Source organism: Symsagittifera roscoffensis, chromosome 3 (assembly GCF_963678635.1).
Source record: "Symsagittifera roscoffensis chromosome 3, txSymRosc1.1, whole genome shotgun sequence".
In the NCBI taxonomy this organism is placed as follows: domain Eukaryota; kingdom Metazoa; phylum Xenacoelomorpha; order Acoela; family Convolutidae; genus Symsagittifera; species Symsagittifera roscoffensis.
In genome coordinates this window covers 58,568,715-58,592,472 of record NC_087064.1, presented here as the reverse complement: position 1 = coordinate 58,592,472, position 23,758 = coordinate 58,568,715, and the positions used below count along the sequence as shown (strand labels likewise).

The window sequence follows — 23,758 nt, the reverse complement described above, 5'->3', positions numbered from 1 at the left end:
TGAAAAAACAATGTGACTATAAAACTACAAAGCATTCAAACTCAATTCAATTACTGGGCTGTTGAACTTTTGGAACTGTTTAATTTTGCAATGAATGATGATTGTTATTATCGATCCAATTTCAGTTTTTTATATAGGTGATGTCTACAACTTCGTATACAAACTGGACTATTTCAAAGAGTGCCAAAACACTCTAGCCTATCCAGATCCCATTGTTTCCGCTAAAATCACTAAGTAGATCCTCTATCTCATAACCTGGACTTTCTGACATCTTTTCGAAATTCACTGTTTCAAATTAAGAGTTTTGTGATGCACATACAAACGAGTGAAGTTTCTCCGAACACTAGCATAGTGCTCACAACGTAGTGATCACATACAGAAAATTGATCCGGAAATTTAATCCGGAATTTTGGCTTTCTATCTAACTATGTTGAGAAACTTCTTTTGCATCCAGAAACAAGAAATTTTTGCATCCAGTTTACAATCCAAACAGAGTTCAACAGCTCTTTTGGGAATTGTACGCGCTAGAACATGACATTTTTTCAGACACAAAAACCGAAGTGTATCTAATTTAAAAATATAGTTTGGTTATGCGTTGGTTAGTTCTTTTAATAATTGACATAATTTTTGTTCATCAGAGGATTCGAAGTCTTCTACTATTAAGTAACTCCTTGTCGGATCTTTCCGATTCCTTTGCGACTTCGCTGGCCTTTTTTGATCACAAATTTTTGTAAAGTGATTCGATTTGTTGCAAAATTTGCAAAAGCTGCAAAGTTTTTTAAAGCTAGAGAGCTTTTAGATGTTCCTCGGAAAAGTTGTAACACATCTGTTGCAAGAACTTCTTACTAATGTGTTCGCTAAATTTCTGTTTTGCCTTATTTCTTTTTGCAATCTTGTTGATAATGTGGTTTGTTTTTTCCATTGAAGTTTCTGTCCTCCATTAAGGTCTTGTCTCATTTTTATTGCAAATTTTGATTTCAATAGTGTTCCAGCAGTTAATGCATTCAATTTCTAGAATGCAAGTGTTCTGCGTGTGCTCTTTTAGAACTTGATTGCCGCTTCGAATATCTCTTCAGGAAATAGCGTATTGAATGTTAGAATAGCAGCTAATCATTTTCATGTCTGATTTTTGTCTTGTAATTTTTTGTCTAGTTCAGAAAAAGGATGTCATTGTTCATCAGACTGGGAGAAACGAAGCGACATGATCATCGCACCAGGAATTCGGCGAGAACCGAGAATGCTAGAAAAGCATGAACTTGAACTAATTGATCAGTTGCTTTAACCTAAAGCTCCGCCGATCTCAGGCAATGATAAAAAAAACGACAAAAAAACGAGGTGACGGTCATTAGCCGACGCAGTTTACTGACGCCAAAGATCCTATCAGTCGTTAAAAAGATTGAACAAAAAATCGAAAGATAACCAATCATATAGCAAAAAAAAAGAAAAAGTGTATCTGTTGAGAAGAAGAGTTGTTGTCGCCTTGAGATCAGAGCCAGCGCCTGATTCAGCTGAAACCTACACAAGCAGGTTCAAGTGCATGATCTTGTCCGGGACGGGTTTGTTTTTTAATTCCTTAGCTGCTATCGCAGCTGCATTTTCTCCAGTTCGTGGAGATTTGGTTGTCGGTAGTTTTTCTTCTAACGTTTTTTTTCGGATCCTCTAATGTTAATCCGGTTCAACCTTCTCTTATACCGTTACCACAATCAAAAAAAGTTCGAAACAGAATTTTAATTGTCATTGGAAATGGAACTTGCCGCCGCCCAGAGTGACGGTATCCCCATGTCAATAGATTGTCCTACCTTAAGGATGAATGTTGCTGGCTACGCCATGTGATAACTTGAGGAACTCTATAAAACAAAAAACGTCATTAATTAGAAATAAGTTCAATTTTTGTTCTGATTACTTTTGTTTTTCAATTAAGCCAAAGCTGTAGGAAATCGCAGACTGAAAAATACAGCTGCAAAACATGACCTTTGGTTCACGCAAAAATCTCGAAGTAGATCCAGTATCTCAAATCTTAGACTTTCGGACATCTTTCCGAGTTTCACTGTTTCAAATTCAGGGTTTCGTGATACACTTTTAAACGAGTGAAAATTCTCCGAACACTAGCGACTTCATACTGACAGAGAGGACATGTATAATAGCAATTACTGCGGATATGATAATCAAGACGCCTTTGAAGCCATTTTAGGAGAGAGTAAGAAAATATAGAGTTTCTATGGAGGGCAAGACCAGGAAAGAGCACTTAGAAGAACCAAAAAAAGAACTGTCTGCCTTTAGTTCAATTTTCAAGACTCTGGATAGACTAAAAAAATATTTAACAATTTTACACAACAAATCTTTTAAAATTGATTATTTGCATTACTTCTTAAATTCAAATTTTTGAATACAATCTTCAAGCACAATGATCTATACAATCATCGTTCCCAACAATTATTCTCCAGAGTAGTTATGAAAAAATGAACAATTTTGATGCTAATGATCAAATGGACTTGGCAGAGTTTCATGAACAGCCGGTGCTAGATGTAGTTTATTGCCGGCTCACTGAAACTGGTTTTGCTCTGCACGACCCAGAACTGACCATGTTGATTGTGGTCTTGACTAACATCCTGACACATGACAACAGTGTAGACAAGCCCACGGAAGTCATTGTAATAGCCGCTCGTGAAACTAAAAATGTTCATGAGCACCCAAAGAAGCTGGTGATAACGAGAAACGGTGCACTGTCGGGCAGTGCCTTGGCGAACGAGCCCGGTTTGAAGAACAACCGATTTTTACCAGCCAGCCCGGGAAAAGAAAATATCTCTTCCTAACAGACTTCGGCCTGGTCTAAAGAGGATAATTTATTTATCGATCAGCGGAGCCACTTCATCTATTTCCCAAACTCCCAAACGAGACTTGTTGCCAGCAAAGAGGACTAGAGTAGAAGAAAAAGAAATGTAGATCAACATGACATGAGAGACATCATGGAGAAAAGAGATGGATTGGAAATAGTCAAAAAGGAGCACTTTAGGACGCAAAAATAAAGAGACACGAGACACGTGGAAGAGACTCTTTGATGAAGACTAAAAAGAAGCAGTAGGAGAAAACAAAACGTTTAAACAGAAAGTAGAGAGAACGAGCTGAGCGACTGAGTAACCTTGTGGATTCTAAAGAGGTATGTTCATCAAAAAACCCTTTTGTAGAGTTCTTGACAACGCAAGAAATGAGCAGGCAAGGGCAGGGTTTTGAGAAGTGACCCCAACCTGGAAACAGACGACACACAAGAAGACCCACTCGCAATTCGAAGAAGTTTTGAGAAAGTTAGTAGAGACAGCTAGCCAGGAGTGAAATTGCTTGTCTTCCACTACCCCAGCCTAGCTACGAGCGCGGTATGACTAGAGTCCCATTTGACTCCTGTATTTTTCTTTCAAATTATTATAGTCAAATTGTGAAATACTTGCTCCTGCAGTTTTTTTCGCCTATTTCAATTAATTGACAAAAAAGCTTTTTTCACTTCTTTGAGTCGTGGTCTCAATTTGTCGGTTACATTTGCTTCGTTCAGTTTCAAATGATTTATGCATCTCAAAATAAAAAAAGTTGTTAGATTTTTTCTAGTGGGCTTCCTTTTCAATTGTCTCTTTTTTAATACAAGCTCTTTTTCTTAATCCTTCAGGTATACTTTCGTTTTTTATTTCACACAACAAACTTAACGAGATCTGGAAAACAAACGGTAATTGATTTGAATATTGTAAATACGGAGAAATTTTCTATTCGGGTGTAATTTTGTTTTCTTTTGCTTTTTTTATTTTGCTTTTTTTATTTTGCTTTTTTTTCACACAAAACCAAGTACCTCAAATCGGAACTTTGTATTCGGGTGTGTTTTAGTTTTTTTTGCTTTTTATTTTCCACGCAAAATCAATTACCACAAAAAAAGCTCGGATTGGTTTGAGTGATATATCATATTAAAGCTTTTTTAGTCGTGATTCGAAATATATTAAGCAATTTTGAAAAACCGATTAAAAAAACTGGCTGTGTCAATAAAAACCGGTTGTGTCGAGAAAAATCGGCTTCAAATTTTTGATTTTTGGTCTATTTTTGAGCTAATAAGGTGACCTGGTACGCTTACATTCGCTTATTTAAGCTCAAATTTAGAGTTGAAAACTGAGTTTTACTCCTGTTAAGGTAGTTTTTGATGTTTTTTGGTGCAGTTTTTGGACTCGAAAACTTGAAAATTCAAAAAATTTCTGAACAAAAATTTGAAAAAATTTCGATTTTTTTCCAGATTTTTACAGGTTTTTTTTTCGTTTTCCTGATTATTTTTCTTCAAGACGGTTTTCCAATAGAGCTAGTTTTTAAGAATCTCAAATATGCCTAAATTCTATTTTTTCGCCCAGATTTTTTTTATCACAACATGCAGAAAAAAACGACAAAAAATTGAAAAAAATTTCTGTTTTTTCTTTTAAGACTGGTCGGAATATTCTGTGCTACTTGCTCAGTAACAGGCTATCCTTGTTTCCGAGTGATTTTGTTTTCTATGCTTTTTTATTTCAAACTCGGCCGGCAAGTCTGCATTACCATAAAATCTCCTTTAGAACCTATGGGTGCCTGTTGGTTGCATTACCTCCTCTGATTTTGAAATTGCAATGTTTAGCTGTATCTGCAGCTAGTTTGAAATTACAGTGATAATTTGGCTCACTCCATCTATTATTTCCATTATGTTAGACATTTTGTGATTGTTTTTATAAAACTGTTGATTTTTAGGTTTGGCCTCTCAGGTAATTTTTTTTGAGTCAATTTATTTCTTTTTTGTCGTAATCGGTGCACTTAGGCAGTCCCTTGTGTCCACTAATTTATTTATTCGCACTTCCATCACCTATCAGTTTCTTGATCTCCGTTTGTACTTCATCTGGAATGTGTATTGGGTTTCTGGGATTTCCCCCCCTTTTTTCTGGGTGGTACACAATGGATACCTAATCATTGCGCTTATGACATGGCTTTTTGACCAGCTTGTTTTCTGTGGGACCGCTATTTGAATTTCATGGATAATTTTTTTCTGCGATCTGACTGCTCTCACTACTCCATTGAGCTTTGACAGCTGCCTTGAGGTGTATTTGTGTAATTAAGGTTCCAACTTTCCCCTGTAAATCTAGACCCACAGTGGATCAGTTGCCTGTCTCCGTTATCAGAGAAGTAGATCCGTAAAATCAATTCTTGTTCCTAACCTTTCTTTTTTTTTCAGCTTAGTCAAACCTGTAGAAACTAGCAGGTTGAACAAAACAGCTGCAAATTAATGCGTTTTTGGTGATCTTGGCAAAAAAACATTACGTAATAATTAGTTACACAGTATTAACCATTCAATATTACTGCTAGAGCATTTTGACAGGCGCATCTACATCTGAATTTGTAAAACAGTATTATTGTTCCCTTTGCTTTGACGTGATAGAAAACATTTAAACAAGAGAGATGATTAACGATAATCAATAAGCAAGTCAAAAGGCTTGTTGGAAAAGCAATATTTCTTTTTTGTCGTAATCGGTGCACTTAAGCAGTCCCTTGAGTCCACTTGCTTATTTATTCGACATTTCCATCACCTATCAGTTTCTTGATCTCAATTTGTACTTCATCTGGAATGTGTATTGGGATTCTGGGATTTTTCCCCTTTTTTTCTGGGTGGTACACAATGAATACCTAATCATTGCGCTTGCGACGACGCTTTTTGACCAGCCTTATCTTCTGTGGGACCGCTATTTGAATTTAATGGATAATTTTTTTTCTGCGATCTGACTGCTCGCACTATTCCGTTGAGCTTTGACAGCTTCCTTGAGGTGTATTTGTGTAGCTAAGGTTCCAACTTGCCCCTGTAAATCCAGACCCACAGTTGATCTTTTGCCTCTCTTCGTTATCAGGGAAGTTGATCTGTAAACTCAATTCTTGTTCTGAACCTTTCTCTTTTTTTTTCAGCTAAGCCAAATCTGTAGGAACTAGCAGGTTGAATAAAACAGCTGCAAATTAATGCGGTTTTTGGTGATCTTGGCAAAAAAACATTACATGATAATTAGGTACATAACATTAACCATTCAATATTACTGCTAGAGCATTTTGACAGGCGCATCTAAATCTGAATGTGTAAAACAGTTTTACTGTTCCCTTTAGATGTGGTAGAAAACATTTAAACAGAAAAGACGATTAATGATAATCAATAAGCAATTCAAAAGGCTTGTTGGAAAAGCAATGTGACTTTTAAACTACAAAACATTCAAAGTTACAAAGCGTACAAAACATTCAAAACATTCGATTTTTTTCTGCAATGAATGATGAGTGTTTTGATCAGTCCCTTTTCAACTTTTTTAAGTAGATGATTTCTCCAACTTCGTATACAAACTGGAGTATTTCAAAGAGTGCCAAAACACTCCAGCCTATCCAAAGTCCAATATTTCCGCCAAAGTCACTCAGCAGATCCACTATCTCATAACCTGGACTTTCTGACATCTTTTCGAAATTGAGTGTTTCGTAATACACTTCCAAACGAGCGAAGTTTCTCCGAATACTAGCAGATAACGTTGATTGAGATATGTTTGCATTACTTACCACGTCTTCCACATAACTCACGACTCGTTCTGAGTTCGATTTGAGCATTTTTGAAACAAAAAATGGCGAGAAGTTTTCAGTCGGCCAAGGCGACATAGATTGCTGCTGTGAAAATGAAGTGGTTTTACATCCTTGTGGACACCTTGAGCAACTCAGGTTGTTACTTTTGAAATCTCGATAAATATTCTGACGACATTCGCTTTGGACTTTATCCGTTGGGTCGCAATAATAATTAGACGCGTTGTTGATTCCAGAATTGATACTATAGTTTGTTTCGTAACTGTCGATGCACTGGCATCTGGAAGCCATAGCATTTTCAACGCAGAAAAACAAACAAGTTTCGCGGTCATATTTAGGCCATTTCTGTTTAAAATCGGAATTGAGTTCCAACCATCGGGGCCAACTTGAAGTACAGTTGCCGTATCTACCGCCCTCTCGCTCAACTTGGTGCATTCTCATTGATATAAAAGTGTCCAGACCTGCGCCCACAGCAAAACTCTGGCTCCTGACGTTCGCTCTCACCTCGGGGTCATAAACCATTGCTCGTGCTCCTGCGTTTTGACCCAATATTCCAATGTAGTCTTCGACGTCAAGAAATAATGTCAGCTTGAGTCCAAACTCTTGACCTGTTTTGCTGGAGCTGCGAATAAATATTGGCTCCGAAATGTTTCGGTCGATAATCGAATTGAAACTAAAGCAGTTTCCATAGTAGGGATTTTGAAAAGTTTTGAACCAATTTGAGTTACATTTTTTGCTGTCAAATGTACACTGTACAATAAAATCACTCTTTTGGTAGCCATTGTACTTCATTTCGGATTGCGTAAAAGTGGCAGCCAGTCGGAAGTCCGAATAGTCGGGAAGATCCGATTTCTCGTAGAGACTGAAATAGTCGGAAACGTTGAAATACTGGTCTGTCGGGTTGAAGCTATTGTAATACGCATCGTAGTCTGCTCCTGTTCTCAAAGAACTGTAGTAGTCGTTCTGGTAATCCGAATAGGCTGCCGTACCCGTAGCGTTGGACGATCGTCGTCGTCTTATTTGCTGCGTTTGTTTAAAAGGCTGCAATAGTTTTTCGGCTTCAAATGGTTCGAAATCGTCGGCGAAGTGTGCAACATCTGAACTTTCGCGTCTTTGTCGACTAGCGGCGACTGCTTTGTAAGCGATCGCAAACCCTTCCTCGTTGTAATTAGAGTCCGTTTCCAGGTATACAGTAACTGTGGACTTTGTAGATGTTATTGAAGCGGGACTAGGAATCGCGTAGCCGCAGAGACGGTTGTTTCCTGCGATTTTGATCACCGAAGCACTGGTGTTGATCCCGTTGTGAACTCTCAGAAAATCTTGCCGACAGTCACCTCCATTACCTTCAATAGCGATGAACTTGAAGGTCAGTTGGATATTTTGACCCGTAGGTGCATTAATGACCCATTCGCATTTAGTATCCGAGGAGTAAGTGTTCGGGTAGTTGGGCGAAGTGAACTCTTGTTCGGCTGAAGTTGCTGTGAGGACAGCTCGACAAGCCGTGCCAGTACAACCAGCGTCGGCGCTTTCATCGAAGTTTTCGAGGGTACACTCCTGGTTTCCATCACAAGCAACAGCACAGAAATCTTCACCGGGGCACTTGACATAGGGCCAAATGCAGTAGTCTCCTTGCAAGCTGGTTAAATTGTTCGCCCGACTTTCTTAAACAGCGACAATGCAAAAACATCTTCGACAATTCAATTTTGAAAATGCATTCAATTTAGTTTTGGGCTTATCACACAAATCGTTTCTAATATCTAAAATATCAAAACTACTAGAAAAAGTATGCTGATAATCATAATTACCGTTATCTGTTTATTCGTTAAAGCGGTTTTTGTGAAAACATTTGCGAGAGCCGCAATGAAAAGGCGCCAAAATATGCGCAGATAATGATATTTTTGACTTCAGTGCTATCATATTTTTTCTAATTATTTTTGACATTTAGGATATTAGAAACGAATTGTGTGATGGCAAAAATTCCCACAGTGAAAATATGAACCTTGAATAAGTGTGCAGTTGTAAGGAGGCTCCTCGTCACTATTATCCCCACAATTGTTGATCCCATTACAGATCCACTGATTGGGAATGCACACCTGTGTCATGTTGCACACAACCCACCCCTCCCCACAGTCGAAATTAAGGGCACTGTTTCCGTTCTCAGCCACCGCCATCACGTAGCCCATTGAGTAGTCGTCCAGGAGCACCAAGTCCTCGAACTGTTTGATTCGCCCAAGCAAAGACCTGAATTTGCTCTTTTTCTATTACTTGTACCTTAGAGCTTAGCTTCCAAAGAATTTATTATTGATCAAAACATGACCACAAAATGATTAAGCTCATGTTGCATCTCGGATTTACGCGAACGGGAAGGCCAAAAAATTTTCCAGAAGTTTTACAATCTTCTTTGCCGAAGTAATGTGTAGATTGTAGATTGTAATGTAAAAAAATTGACCGTCAATGACCACCTTAGGACTATTATATCGAGTTGGTCAAAGTTGATGCCGAAAATAAGCGCCAACTAGCCCCTGGTGATCCTAGCCTATATCTTTCTAACATAACCCACTGGAGAACGTAGAAAAAGGGGAGAAGCAGATTATTGCACAAGCAAGCTTTTCAGGCAGCTTTTATTTTCAAAATTTTGTGTGTTAGCATTCCTGAAAATTTCTTTTTCAATTAAATTAATTTGCCCCACTTTCAAACTTGTACTAGATATGCTTCTTGGTGACAATATTCATTCACAAAAACTGACGCCGTTACGCATGGCATTCAAAATTTACTCAAGAAGGAAGAAAAAAGAACAACCATTCTGTCCCACCTTCTTTTAAACCTAACAGTCGATGAAATTGAATTTGATCAAATTTATTTAAAGGTAAAAAGAAAAAGAGCCACTGGCTTTCTGAGTGGGTTTTCGTTGCACACTGTAACAGCCGGGAAGTTCAGAGATTGCGCGGTCTGAATTTCAATCTGAATATCAGTATCGAACTTCAGATACTTTTTAACCAGCAGAGAGAATTGTAGTAGAAAAATGCCGAAAAGCACCACATAGGCAATGATCCACAGTACTCGGATTATATAACGATCGCTCGCAGTTTGAGGAGCCGTAGCATCGCGTAGTCGTGCCGCGGATTCTTTGACGTGGGGTAAAATTTCAGTGTCTTCTGGATCGTTTTCCTTATTGGTTCCTCCATTCTCGGCTCGATTCAGACTGTTAGAGTGAATTGAGCTTTCGGTTAGGGGTAAATCTTTTCCAGAAAAGACGGGAGTTGGAGAACGCAAGGGGTTTGGCGTGTATCCACGATCGTCTTCATCCAAATCCATTTTCACACCTTTTTTTAGTTTACACGGCTAAAAAATTTTTATGTGATAAAACGAACAAAAAAGTAGAAAATAGAAGACTGCTCGTATCAAGATGAAGCCCTGAATGTTCCGTCTGCGTTTCAGTTTCTATGGAGTTATTTAAATACATTTGATTGTTGAAATCTTTATTGCGGGAGGAGGGCGCTCCCCCTCAAAATTAGTTATATTGGCGTCAAAGGCGCCTTTAGAAAACTTTTGGTGTTGCTCAGCCAAAAATGGATGTCGTAAAATGATACCAACACCAAGGGGGGTGAACCTTTGGAAAAATTTGGAAACAAGAAGCGAGGACAGGAGCGGTCCACAACCCCCCCCCCCCCCCCCCCCTCGGCACGTTACTTGTTCAAGTGATATATTTTGCATATAGCAAAGTATTAAATAGACCAAATAGCATGCCTCAATCCAATTTGGAACGATTAGTTATATAAATAAAATCTCAGCTTACGCGTTAATTTAATAGCACGAAATATATATCGCGCGTTATTTGTCCCAAACCCCCCATGAGTTAACCAAAAAATGATCAGAGTGAAATATATTTTTTTCTAAACTGAGCTCAAGACAATAGTTACTTTTGAATTACATCAAAGTAATTCTGGCTTTTTTTCCTCCCTCCACCTCACATAACCATCAGTTTTCTGGCGTAACGATAGGTTTCACAAGGTTACATGTGAAAACCAAATATGTTTGTCATAGCCTAATTAGTCCGCATGCCAAAAGTTGTAAGAATCGGTCAATGAGAACAAATAAATTACTACTGAATTTTCGCTGGGGGGGGGGGGTAGGAAAAAGCCAAAGTTCCGTCAAAAATTGCTAGTCTAAAAATCGAAACTTGTCTGGAGAAAAAAACCATCCCGAGCACAAATATTCCGTCTTTTTCTTCAAAAAACCAATCAACAAGCAAATCAGCACTTGGTATATCTTTGTTTGATATCAAAATAAACGCCACGAAATACCTATGAATTTTTATTTGTTCCGATTTTTGAAGAAAATTGATAAACTGGTTAATTACGCTTGGGGTAGTTTTTTGTTCCAACTTTCTAAGAAAACAGAAAATTCATGCTTGAGTGGTTTTTTTATTCAAATAGTTTTCGGTAATAAAAAAAACACTTTTTAACAAAAAATTTTAAACCGCTTTGAAGATATCAATTTCCTGAAATCAAGTTTAAAAAAATATTTTACCTCCGATTGTTTTTTGCAAAGTTATGGGAGTTTGAAAATTGCGAATTTGGCCAAGTTCTGGACTATTTTACGCGAGCTTTGAAATATTTATTCATAAAGTTGAAAATGTAACACAATGCTGCAAATTTTTAATTATGCATAGCAAAATATCTCGCAGAACAAACTCGTTTCAAATTGAAGCTTGCTAATTGATCGTATCACTTCGTAAGACCCAAATTTTTACACTTGATCTTCAATTTTCTCCATTTTTTTTCCAAAATTTTTTTCGATATGAGGTAAGGGGCAGTCGGAACATTCAAGGCTTTGCTCGCAGTCTGAATATAAGAAAGAGAAGTCTAGTTTATTTGAAAATCAAATTTATATTTAAAATGGTTTTTTCTTTTTTATTGGACTTATGTGTACACAACTTGCGTATTGCAGCATCTTGACGGTAAAAATACGAATCTCAACTATGACATATCCAAATAAGGATTTCTAAAAGTTAGATTGCTCAGAACAAAAACTCGAACGAGTGATAATCAGGGGCAGATTTAGGGAACAGATGGGAGCCTATATATCTATTAAGGTCTTCAACCCAAATGGCATTTTTGGTTTTGGTTCTAGTTTACATACATTTTCGGCAGAAAATTTTTAATTATGCATAGCAAAATATCTCGCAGAACAAACTCGTTTCAAGTTGAAGCTTGCTAATTGATCGTATCACTTCGTAAGACCCAAATTTTTACACTTGATTGTCAACTTTGTCCAATTTTTTCGCAAAATCTTTTTCGATATGAGGTAAGGGGCAGTCGGAACATTCAAGGCTTTGCTCGCAGTCAGAATAAAAGAAAAAGAAGTCTAGTTTATTTGAAAATTTAATTTATATTTAAAATTGTTTTTTCTTTTTTATTGGACTTATGTCTACACAACTTGCGTATTGCAGCATCTTGACGGTAAAAATACGAATCTCAACTATGATATATCCAAATAAGGATTTCTAAAAGTTAGATTGCTCAGAACAAAAACTTGAACGAGTGAAAACCAGGGGCAGATATAGGGAACAGATGGGAGCCTATCTATCTCTTCAGGTCTTCGACCCAAATGACATTTTTGGTTTTGGTTCTAATTTACATACATTTTCGGCGGACTGATCTCACAGTTTTTTGAAGGTGCTCAAACGCAATATGAACTGAGTTTTAGGGGGGGGGACATTTTTCGGTGCAAATTTTCCAAAAAGATACTACAAACAGCAATTTTGGCACTTAGTAAGGAAATTAAGGGGGGTTACGACATACACTTTTGACGGAATGGTCCTAGGGTTTTTTGAAGGTGCTTAAAGGTAGTATACGCTAGGTGGCTGAACTTATTTTCTGGTTAAAACTTCGGGGAGGTAGCTTTGGTGCCAATATGTAGTAATATTGAGGGAGGAGTGCGCGCGAGGAAAACGCACATTTTTGGTCAAAACTTTCCAAAAGTGCCCAAGCCTCTGCACTTATTTACAAAAAAGTTCCAGACGTGCAAAAAGCATAAGACTAAATACACAGAGTTGATGTTTTCGGCGAGCCCAAAGCTTCAAGTTTGGTAGTCCTACAAAAAAGAGATGCACTTTTTTTGAAATTTAGCCCCTTTCGTAAAAACTCCAGATCCGCCCCAGATGATAAAGTTAAAATGCACAAAAAAAAATAACCGTTACTTACCTGATATATAGGTGGCGTATGCCCTCGTTGCTTAGCACAATAATTAATCATGAAATAATTGGTTATAATTGGTTTTGATATCGAAAAAGACGTTCTTGAGTTCGATTACAATAATTTGAAAAACATGGCAATATTTAATAGAAGCGACTAAAAAATTCTTAAAATTAACGTCAAATTACCACAACAAAGAAACGAAAAAGATACCATAAGTGTAAAATGTAAAGATTAGCAGAGCGTTGGTTGTTTAGTTGAGTTTGAATATTTGTCTAAGCATGTTTTTTTTCAAAAAGGTGTTTGCGTATACGCCGGTTACCGGTTAAAAACAAATTGCATACTGGCGTTTATACGAATAAGCAATTTAAAACTAATTTCTGAACTAAAATTTTCTGCGCTCGACTGAAGGAAAAGACTTAAAACAGAGTGCCGGAAAATTAAAACGGAAAATTAAAACGTTTTTTTTTTCAAGTTGGCTTGTGTTTAGGTGGAAAACAACAGACATAAAGCTTGTTTAATTTTTTTATGAAATCCAATATGGTTTTATTTATTTTGCAAATTTCGCGCAACAGCTTTTATCCAAAAAAGGATAAGATTGTGTATTTATGCATGCATGTATGTATGTAAGTATGTATGTAAGGAGATATGTTTTTATGTTATTTTTGTATATGTGTATGTGTGCGCAAAAACTTTTCAAGGAGCCGGTTGCTGAAAAACTTTTTTGGCTTTTTTGGGTCAACCAATTTCATGTGTTCCGAGCTCGCCTAAAATACTATAAGGATCCTATTTTGTCGCAAATTTTCTGCGCCACAATCAGTCTTTTGAAAAAAAAAACTGGCTAAAAACGACGTTTTTGAGCATTTTTCATAAAAACTGACCAAAGTTTTTTTCGGCGCCCATTCCTTCAAACTTAGTTATTTTGGCAACAGAAGGGCTTTTAGAAATTTTTGACGTTGATCAGCCAAAAGTGGATGTCCCAACATTATACCGAAAGAAGGACCATTTGGGAAAATTTGGCAACAATAGTTGAGCGGGGGGGGGGGGGGGGTGTGTGAACTGATTACATAACTAAAACAGAGGAATTTAGTCTTTGGGTTTTAAAATCGAAACGCTTCTTGCCGTAAGTTTTTAGACAACATTTTGGAAAAGAAATCGAGGATTGTTCGATTTTCCAAATTTTTCACAAGTTAAAATCAACCAAATAGTGGTTAGATGGTTGTGCTAGCTGTTTTTTCTTTACTGGATGACTGTTTCTTTTTCAAATTGATTTCCTTATTTAATTAGATTGTTTCCTACCCCCATAAAATTCGTAATCCCAAAATTGCTTAATGTTGATATTCGGACCTGTGTAGGCTTTCTTGTGGTGGTCCTGTATATGATCAACAATTATGCTGGTCTAGCTAGCTGCACATTAAAAATATATAGATACTGGGTTTGTTTCTGTTTGCATTTGTTTTTCAAAAACCCAATAAAATTAAAATAAACAAAAATAATCGTCGTTTTCAAGTAAACGCTTGCTGATTGTCATTTTTTTTAAGACTGTTCTTTAATTTTTTGGCGACTATTTTTTCGATCATGCTCGACTATATTTTTGACCAGGCCGAGACTAATTTTTCGCCCACGCTTGACTATATTTTCGACCAGGCCGCGACTAATTTTTTTACCGCTTTGACTAGTTTTTTACCATGCCACTTCTAATTTTTTTCTACTGCTGCAACTAATTTTTCGTCCACCGCGACTAACTTTTGACCATGCTGCGAATAATTTTTCGACCGCCGCGACCTAAAACCTTGTCCAGACTATGGATTTCTAATCGCAGAGCTAAAATTTCCACGACCGAAAAGTCGAACAAATAGTAGCGGAGTTTTTGACTCAGGTATCCAAATCCATTCAGTAACCGCAGCAGTTTTAGTAAACAACATCAATTTATACAAAAAGTGGTTCTACTTAACTATTCCCCCCTATGGTACCTAGTAACAATTCTCACTCCCCATCTATATTTGAATATTTCAAGGGTTAACCATTTGACAAATTTGTACCTAGAAAAACCCTTTTTTTGCAAAAGGGGGAATAATTAAAGAGATCCGGAGTTTTTTTACAAACATGTTCTTTTCCACTCCCTTTTTCAAATTTTCTTTTTAAATATATGGTTTTCTGTAATTATGGCTGAACTCTTGATGTTACTACGTGAAATACGGAAAACAACTCGGTTTACAATTGCTAGTTTGCTCACGCCAAGTTCACTGCATTATGAAAACGTTAAAGCAATGTTTCAAAATTGAAAGTTCGAGGAAAACAGTCAAAAGTCAAGTTTTAAAACTGATTTCCTTCATTAAAAAAATTTGGGTTGATTCTGAGAGACTCTAAAACATAAATTGCAAGTAGAAAAAGAGATTTGCGTCACTTGCCACCCCATGGACCGCCACAAATTTTAACCATAAAAGATTTCTTCATTTCCGGTCAATTAAGTGATTTGCAAACTCATTAGGTTATAACAACAGCTGCTATACAGTGTTGCTGAAAACGCGTTTATGAAACTTCTAGCTAGGATGACTTGACAAAAAAAGCGATGGAAATTGTTAAAGTAAACATTGCAAGCAATCGAGATGCATTCAAGCAACAGTGCTGATTAAAATATCCGGACAAAAAGCATAAAATTGAAAATTAAAACGCTTTTCTCTCAACTTGGCTGGAGTTTAGGAGAAAACAAAAAAGACAAAACTTGATAAGACTTTTATCAAATTCAATGTGGTGTAATTTGTTTTCAAAACTTCGCGCACAATTTTTTGCTCCAAAAATTTTTTTTGGTTATTTTGGTAACTGAAAACTATAACGAAAGCATTAGTTCAATTCCTGACAAAACTCTGCCAGAACAGTAAAAAAACTACAAAATGAAAACTAAAACGCATTTCTCTCAACTTGGCCGGAGTTTAGGTGAAAAAAAAAAGACAAAACTTGATTAGACTTTTATCAAATTCAATGTGGTGTAATTTGTTTTCCAAACTTCGCGCGCAAATGTTTGCTCCAAAAAAAAGAACAATTTTTTGGTAAATGATAATTATGACAAAAGATTTAGTTCAATTCCTGACAAAACTCTACCAAAATAGTACAAGAAGGTGTAATCTCGAAAGAATTGTCTAAATTTTTTAGTTTTATTTAACAATATCCTTTTTACAATATAAAATACATAATTTAACAATATAAAACACATAATTTAACAATATATGATGGTAAACAAGTCCTTTTTCAATATAATTTAAAAAGTGTTCAAAAAAGTTTTGCGCCAATTATTGCAGTTTAGACTTTTCTTAATTTTTGTTGTGCTATATAAAAACTCTATTTGATATAGTCAGGAATTGAACCAATTGTCAAGAATTGAACCAATATTTTCGCCATAAATTTTGATTGACCAAAAAAGGCCAAAAAGGATACTTTTTTTGGTTAAATATTGTGCCCGAATTTTCCAAAACAAATTACACCATAATGAATCTGCTGAAAATTGTAGCAAGTTTTCACATCAAAATTTTCACCTAAAACTAACCCAATCTGATATTTGAAGGATTCAAGATTAAAAGAGAGTAAAAGTGCCAAAATTTGAAGAAAAAAAAACGGTGACTAAAATTCTCAATGTTGTCATTTCATACAGCAAAAAAGGCGGAGAATTAGAATTTCAATAAATCGTTTATAAATCGAAAGAACATTTTAAATTGCATTTCGTTCTTTAATTTGCATGATTGGTTCACACTTTGTAGTATTGCAGATTTTACCCCACAAATAAAATTAATAGAAATCGTCTCAAAACAGTTTTCGTAGTACTCATAAACTACTCCCAGTAGCCGCCTAGTTTGACCAAATTTCCTATGCTGCACGTTAATTGTTCTAAATTCAAATTCATGGTTCGACAAAAATTAAAAACTTGTTCAATAATAATCGCTGTAAAGGATAACTTATAATACCAAGTTCAAAACAAGTTGTTCTGAATTTTGAGTTCTGAGGTATGCGACATAACTTAAATTACATATGATAGTAAACAAGAAAAAAATAGTCTGACAAATGCAAAGAAATCCAAAAAATTCTTTCTGCTGATATATATTAATATCAAGACATTTTTGAAATTCTTGAAAATAATCAAATCACTTTCAACACCTACCAATTCGATTTCGAGCACTGAAAGTTTGGAATTTTTGAGTATTACTAAAACTGCAAGTAAATAACAAAATGAGACAAAACTTGCTGGTTTTTTAACATTCGTCAGATTTCATATCAGATTTTTTGTTTTTCAACTTAGTTCAATGCTTCAAAATAAACTGAAGATAGCATTGGAGTAGCTGAATCTTAGCATCACTTAGATTAATGTTCCGAGATTTCGAAGAAAGTGACGAAACGTTTGTGTTCGGGTGTCATTTTGTTTCAAATTAAAAATTTAACAAATTTAGACCATCAATTGTTGACGAAGTATGCCATACATTATGAAATATGCCGAACATGAAGTTACGATTGATGCCTTGAGAAATAAGAGATACATGTTTTATATGATCAATTGGTAAAGTTATGGGGGCCAATTTGTGATAACTGATACAGGCTTTTTCGAAGAACTAATTTAACGGGTAATTAAGGCAGCAAATAAATGCTGCTCAGAAATTAGGACTCAGAGATGAACATCAGCGTGGTATGAAAAATGCTTTAGCAAGGTGTTGATTCCGCCGAAAAGCAAATTTGCTTAAATTTTTAAGCAACTTTCAAAATCAATGGTTCCTTTCCTTATCTGCAGCTGGGCAATCCTAGTATTTGTAGCTTGGCAATTGAAATAAAAAAAGGATAATTAATTTCAAAAATCATTTAACAGAAAAAAAAAGTAGCATTTAACCTCAAAACAAAAGCCACCAGATTGGTGCCAAAAATGGAACTAACGATCTGGCATACTAGAACGAACGACCTAGACAACCAAGCTAAAGATTTAGATAATGCAATTCTTGGTGCTGTTTTCATAAACCGAATGCGAAAAATTTCTCAATTGATCATTTTCCTGTAACTGTACTACAATGATCTACTTAACAACCCCCCCCCCCCCCCCCAATAGTATCTACTTAAGCAATCTCTCAATCTCTCAATCTCTCTCTCTCTCTCTCTCTCTCTCTCTCTCCCTCTCCCTGCTCTCCAGTAAGTTAGCACAGAGAGCGTTGCTAATTCTAATTTTGTGCTGCATTCTGATTGCTCGAAAATTCGATTGTTTTAATCTACTTAACAATCTTCCCTCTTTGTTATTAGGTGGATTGTTTAGTATATCCGAACGATTCCCTGCTTATTTCCCTCAAAATTATGATTGATCAATTTTGACTGGCTGACAGAAGTTTTCAAGCATTTTGTCCTTCGCTGCATGAAAGTTGTTTAAAAACGGCCTTTGATGTAGACTTGGTGATTCTACTGTATTGCATGCTACAGTAACCTGAGCGTAAGATTGATTTGTCATTAAGTTAAGTAGAAGAGCAAACAAAGGGTAGAGTTCAAAATAGTTCAATCTTATAAGATAATGTCCCTCTTATGACAGAAAAAAAATTTGACAAAATCGGCGAACCCCCCCCCCCCCCCCCAAAATCGGAACTAAGAAAGCTTATGTTATGAGATTCAGAGGAGCAATACATACTAGAGATGATTTGACCCGGGCATACACAAAAACGGGATCCCTTAGACCCTTGGGAGGCAAGTGATAACGGTACCCGGAAGTGTAAATAGCCCTATCAGAACTCGAAAACTAGCGGCGGTGTTGGGCTCAAATTCTAGTATGTTGTAGGCCTAGTTAAGGGAAGCTTAAGTTTACAATCCCAGACCCCTAGGAACCCAACTTCCGGTTTTATGCCTTAAGTAAAAAAACCAAGCCCTAACTTTAGGAATTCGTTTATCGGCCTCCAATGAGTGCAGGTAGCTGAAACTTGGAGGGATGATATGCAATGGCAAGATACATCTTAAGCTATAATTTGAACCGAATCCGGCGGTTGGATCGGAATTTAACAGCACTTGAAAAACATCCCCCTAGACCGGAAATAGGCAATTAACGCGAAATGATGAAGGTGGCATAATGATTTTATTGCGGCAATGGACATAAGATGCGAACCCCGAAAAAAGACCCCTTGTGAGTGAAAAACCTCCGGCGACTCCTCCCGGCGTTAATAGTGTTTTTCCGGAAAAAAAGATAATGGACCTTAGAAATGAGATAAATTGTGAAGTATTAATGGGATATGGATAAAACTTGGTACTTGGGACCCCCATGGGATTCTGAGTCCAAATATGGAGGTTTGACCCCGGTTGACCCCTGGGTGACCTCAAGTTGACCCTTGGGCGTCTTGACCCAAAAATTGCATGGAAAAAGTCAAGATTAACACCGGAAGTGGCGTATTCCCCAGTACAGCCCCTGGAAATGAGAATGGGTCACCTTGCTAAAAGTTGGGAGGAAAACTCATATATTGGGAAGTTGATGGTGATATATCTTTTACATTGCAACCGTGGAGTAGTAGAGTTAATTCAAAGTGGACATGGTAAAAATTGCGGTCAGTGTAGCACTGCGAGTTATCTATTACTAGCAATTCAACTAGATTAAAGAAGAGTAGTCCCAGAGCAATCTGATAGTAATAGGACCGCAGCATGAGAATTATGTCTCCTAAATAGTATGAAGAAACTGGGAATTTACTTGGCTCTAAAGAGGTGAATTTTTGGTTTAATTTGACCCCTACTAGACAAACTACGTTCCCCTGATAGCTAGAAGGTCGGGATTGGAATAGAGTACAGATAGAAATTTTAGATGCCTGAAATTAATTAGTTACCCATGAAAAGGGCCGCCCCCTACCCTTAGGAGGTCGGAACGTTCACGGGATAACTAAAATAAAGACCTTGGGAGGGTCACTGAGTAAATATAGCATGGCTTGGAGGTTGAGTTGAACTCGAGGGCTGAAGTCACGGAGGTCAGGAATTAGTGGAGTAGAATCGTATGACATTTGTCTGCTTGATCAAATTGTGACATCTACCGCATACCGGGTATCTAATAAGCGTGAAAAGATTGATAAAAGAAACTGAAGTTGGCATGTGGCAGAGTGACAGGGGGAGGCATATAGCCTTAAACATTGGCCGACGGGTGATTTAAGCGGATGTAAGGACTGATAGGGAATGGCGTGACTAAACTAAAACTAAGTATAAAGAAAGATAAAGAATTGAAGGGTACCGGAGTGCCTGTAAGATTTAGAACAGTTGTTAGCTACTATTGAGAGTAGTTGGGTCTCAGTCAGAGAAGAGAACAATTGTTAGCTACTATTAAGAGTAGTTGGTTCTCGGTCAGAGAAGAGAGCAATTGATACTGAGAGAGAGTATAATTGGTTCTCAGTTAGTAGGAGAGAACAATTGTTGCTAGCAAATTGAATAGTTGATTATCATCACAGATTTTCAAGAGAGAGAGAGAGAGAGAGAGAGAGAGAGAATAGTTTAGTGTTAGTGGAGTTAGTTGGAAGTTAATTGCAAGTAGGAAATTGTGCTGATAAATCGCTGACCCTTTCCTTTTGATTTAATTATTAGATTATATCCTCGCCAATCAGAGCCTTCTGTAATTGGACATATAATCATCTAAATTAATTTATCATTGGAAATCCTTGCGATTGTATCGAGTAGACAAGACAGCCGGAAGAGCAATACACAGAAGGGGGCAAGCAACATAATACAATACAGAATAGTTGCCACCAAAATAACACTTTCGGGATTGTAGATAGTAGTGAATCTCGGTTGCCCCGCTGAATTCACTACCCAAGGCACGACTTTGCGGTGTCGTTAGGAAAGAAAGAACGAACCCAGAGAAGCAATCCCCGAAATCTACATTTGGCAAAAAAACTCCATGTTTTTTTTATTGTTCTCCTCAAATCTGACATTTTGCGCCAACATGATCAGAAAATTTTTCAGGGTTGGACGCAAATGTCGCATCGATAATGAAGAGATTAGAAGATGTTTTAAGAAGGGTAATAATCTTCAAATTCAGTACAATTAAATTTATTTTGCCAAAAAGTGTCATAAAATACCAATGTTTCGTTTGAAATCAATTTTAAAACGTTTTGCATAAGCTTTTAGAGGTTATACCATGCTTAATTTTATTTAATCGTGCTTAAAAATTATTTATTTGGCTACAGAGGAGGCTCAATTTGACCAGCAATAGTTCGGGCGTCATTTTTCATTGATTATAAAAGCCAAAAATGATCGGTTTAAGGGTAAAACTTAAGTCCCCAAATTCGCAAAATAAATTGCACTGGAATATTTCTGTGAATATTCTCAGGAAACTTTGTTCGTCATCATTTTTGTCTGAAGTTAACTCAAATTTTATTCATTTTGTCCAGATAATTTAAATCAGCTCTGTATTTTTTTGGCTCACTAAAAATTTTTCTTAATCCTTGGTGCACTAGAATTTTTAAGCCTTTTTGATGCACGAACACTTTTTAACATTTTAGTCAAATAAAACTGTTTAGCTTTTTTGGTGTCCTATTACATTTTTTAAGCTTTTTGGTGCACCAACATTTTTTTCAGATTTTTGGAGCACTAAAACAACCTTCACAAAAGTTATCTAAGTTTTTCATCATATCCATTGCTACAGCTATAGATACAGCTAAAATATCCTACAAAACAGCTGGAAAGGGTTACTGAAGTATACAATAAACTACACTCTAAACTCTGACTGGCACTCACCTTAGCTTCGTTGACGTATAAGCTAAATCCAGTATAATACTTTCTGTATACGCTTTTGAGTCAAGGCCGCTGGCTATTATGAAATGAACTGTTATGAAATGAAAATCCAGCTATCTCTCTCTCAATTGAAACCGGAGTCAACCTGTTTCTCATAGACCCAGTATCCAAGGCTTATACGTGGTGTGAAAAGAATTAAACTATTCGTTTACCCGTGGTGTAACTGCCACACTCCTTTATAAACAACGTCTGACAGACGGGTTGATTGCAAAACTCTAAAAGAGAACTGGATTTTTAATTCTATTTGAACACTGAAAATTGTGTTCATAGTACGGTTCGACAGCTATGCCATCTATCAACTCAAAGTGACATAAAACGGTGAAGGCTAGTTATTTGGCAGTCGGAACACTTGGAGTTATGATACGAATTGCCGTCTGGCTGAAATTGGCACCGAAATATCGAAAATTCTCATCAGATATATCTTTAACGTCAGATTATGCAATTCGTTATTAAAAGAGAAAATTTTTTCTTTTGCTCAGCCCGGAAAAACTCAAAACGAAGTTTTGCATCACTCGCAATTAGCCACTGGTGAAACAATCGCAACCTAATTTTCAGAAATTGTGAAAAAATAATTCTGAGAGATCAATAAAAAACTACCTTCGAGATTTTGATGGACACTTTTCTTAATTCTAGAAATTTAAGGTTGATAAAATCCAGTTGTTACCTTGATCCAACGATTCTGTCATGAGGTAGTTTGCAATGAAAATTGTGCAGCAAATCTCGCTATCACGCTCTCTCCAATTAAATTCGATTACAGTGATATTATGGCCCAATACCCATAGGACCAGATATTGCTTGTAGTTCGTCTGGGAACAGTTGAAGTATTCCACTTACCAACCAGCGGTGTAAACAACTTTTTTCTATCAACAACGTGTAACTGAAGGGGATCGGTTGTCAATGTCTTTAAAAATGAACTGGAAATGGCGCGCACATAGGGCTGAAAAACAGGTTCATATTATAAGTTCATCACTTTTGCAATATATCATTCTGAAAAAAGAAAAACGGTCAATTTTTACAAGCAAAAAGGCTAAGTAACTTTGAACATTCAACATAGCTTAGCGGTTCAAAATTTAGAATAGAATAAATGTTGCAGAAGAAATTAGCAGATTCACTAGCATAAATAATTTATTGAAAGCCCGCAGGAAAAAAGTCAAGGCTTGGACTTGATACTCATTGATTTACTTGTATCTTCTGGCTTTTCGCCAAGCGAAAAGCGAATACAAGGTTAACCCAGTTATAAACAACTCGATTTAAGTTGTTTTGAGCAAAATCGTACAGCCCTGGGTCCAAAAGGCAACTAATTTCAGTTAGGGGACCTGGCGAGTTCGGCCAAAGTCATCTAGGATTTTTTAAATAAGAATCAGAAGAGTTTTTGTAACATTTTTGGATTTTGGCCTAACTATTATTTCACCTAAAAAGGTAAATTTAGGAAACTATTGCAAATTTTCAGCATATTGCTGGTCACCATTGGCTCTGGCTAAATCAATTCTGATTTCCTAAAGCAAACAATTGAACTACACTACAACAAAATTTTTATGAATTTTTGCTACTTTGGGTTATTTGAAGTTCGGGTTCGATCCCTTTTACAACCCATCTCTGTTGCATAAATGCTGAATTATACGTTCAATTAATCATAAATGCTTGGATAATGGCTCTAAAAGGTAGTATACTCTGGAGAGCGGTTACAGACATCTGTCGGGCTGTTGACGAGAGATTTATCTATCTTTTGTGTATGAACAAAATCCGTTCATTCCGGGTCGAGGTGCTCACTTTATGTTTCGAGTTTCAAAGTCCAGTACATGTCAGTGCTCGACCGAAAAAGAATAGCCGAGACAAATTCGAAACATACCTCGAGCACCGTCGAGAACGGTCGAAACATACCTCTCGCACGGTCGAGGAAGGTCGAAACATACCTCGAGCTCGGTCGAAACATACCTCGAGTACGGTCGAAAAGTACCGATTGATCAGCGGTAATTCGGAGTCAACGAGGAAAATTTCTTTAAAATATCAACAATTTTTTTACTCAAAATGCAAACGAGCATTCCAAAAAATGGGAAAAAATAGCTCAAAAACAGCCCAACTCTACAAAACTTTATAATAGCAAATAACTCTAATCATTTCATTATGAAAAAAAAGCATCATAGAATGTTACCCGAAAAGCATAAATTGAAAAGTTTATATTTGAACAGTTCATTTTGTTT

At 36.6% G+C, this 23,758-nt stretch overlaps 1 protein-coding gene across 3 annotated transcripts; it reads right to left on the bottom strand.

Moving 5' to 3' along the window:
* Window positions 1-6,150: 6,150 nt before the first annotated feature.
* On the bottom strand, window positions 6,151-22,651 carry LOC134842162 (uncharacterized). Of its 3 annotated transcripts, none has more exons than XM_063858377.1 (4): window positions 22,222-22,651; window positions 9,479-9,930; window positions 8,588-8,829; window positions 6,151-8,249 (listed from the first exon to the last, which is right to left on the bottom strand). In XM_063858377.1, the coding sequence occupies exons 2-4, from the start codon at window positions 9,901-9,903 to the stop codon at window positions 6,310-6,312; spliced, it is 2,607 nt and encodes an 868-aa protein (XP_063714447.1). In that variant the 5' UTR covers window positions 9,904-9,930; window positions 22,222-22,651; the 3' UTR covers window positions 6,151-6,309. The 3 variants fall into 3 exon arrangements, with proteins under 3 accessions (XP_063714447.1, XP_063714446.1, XP_063714445.1); XM_063858376.1 differs by lacking the exon at window positions 22,222-22,651 and adding an exon at window positions 21,501-21,588; XM_063858375.1 differs by lacking the exon at window positions 22,222-22,651 and adding an exon at window positions 12,795-13,277.
* Between the last annotated feature and the right edge of the window lie 1,107 nt (window positions 22,652-23,758).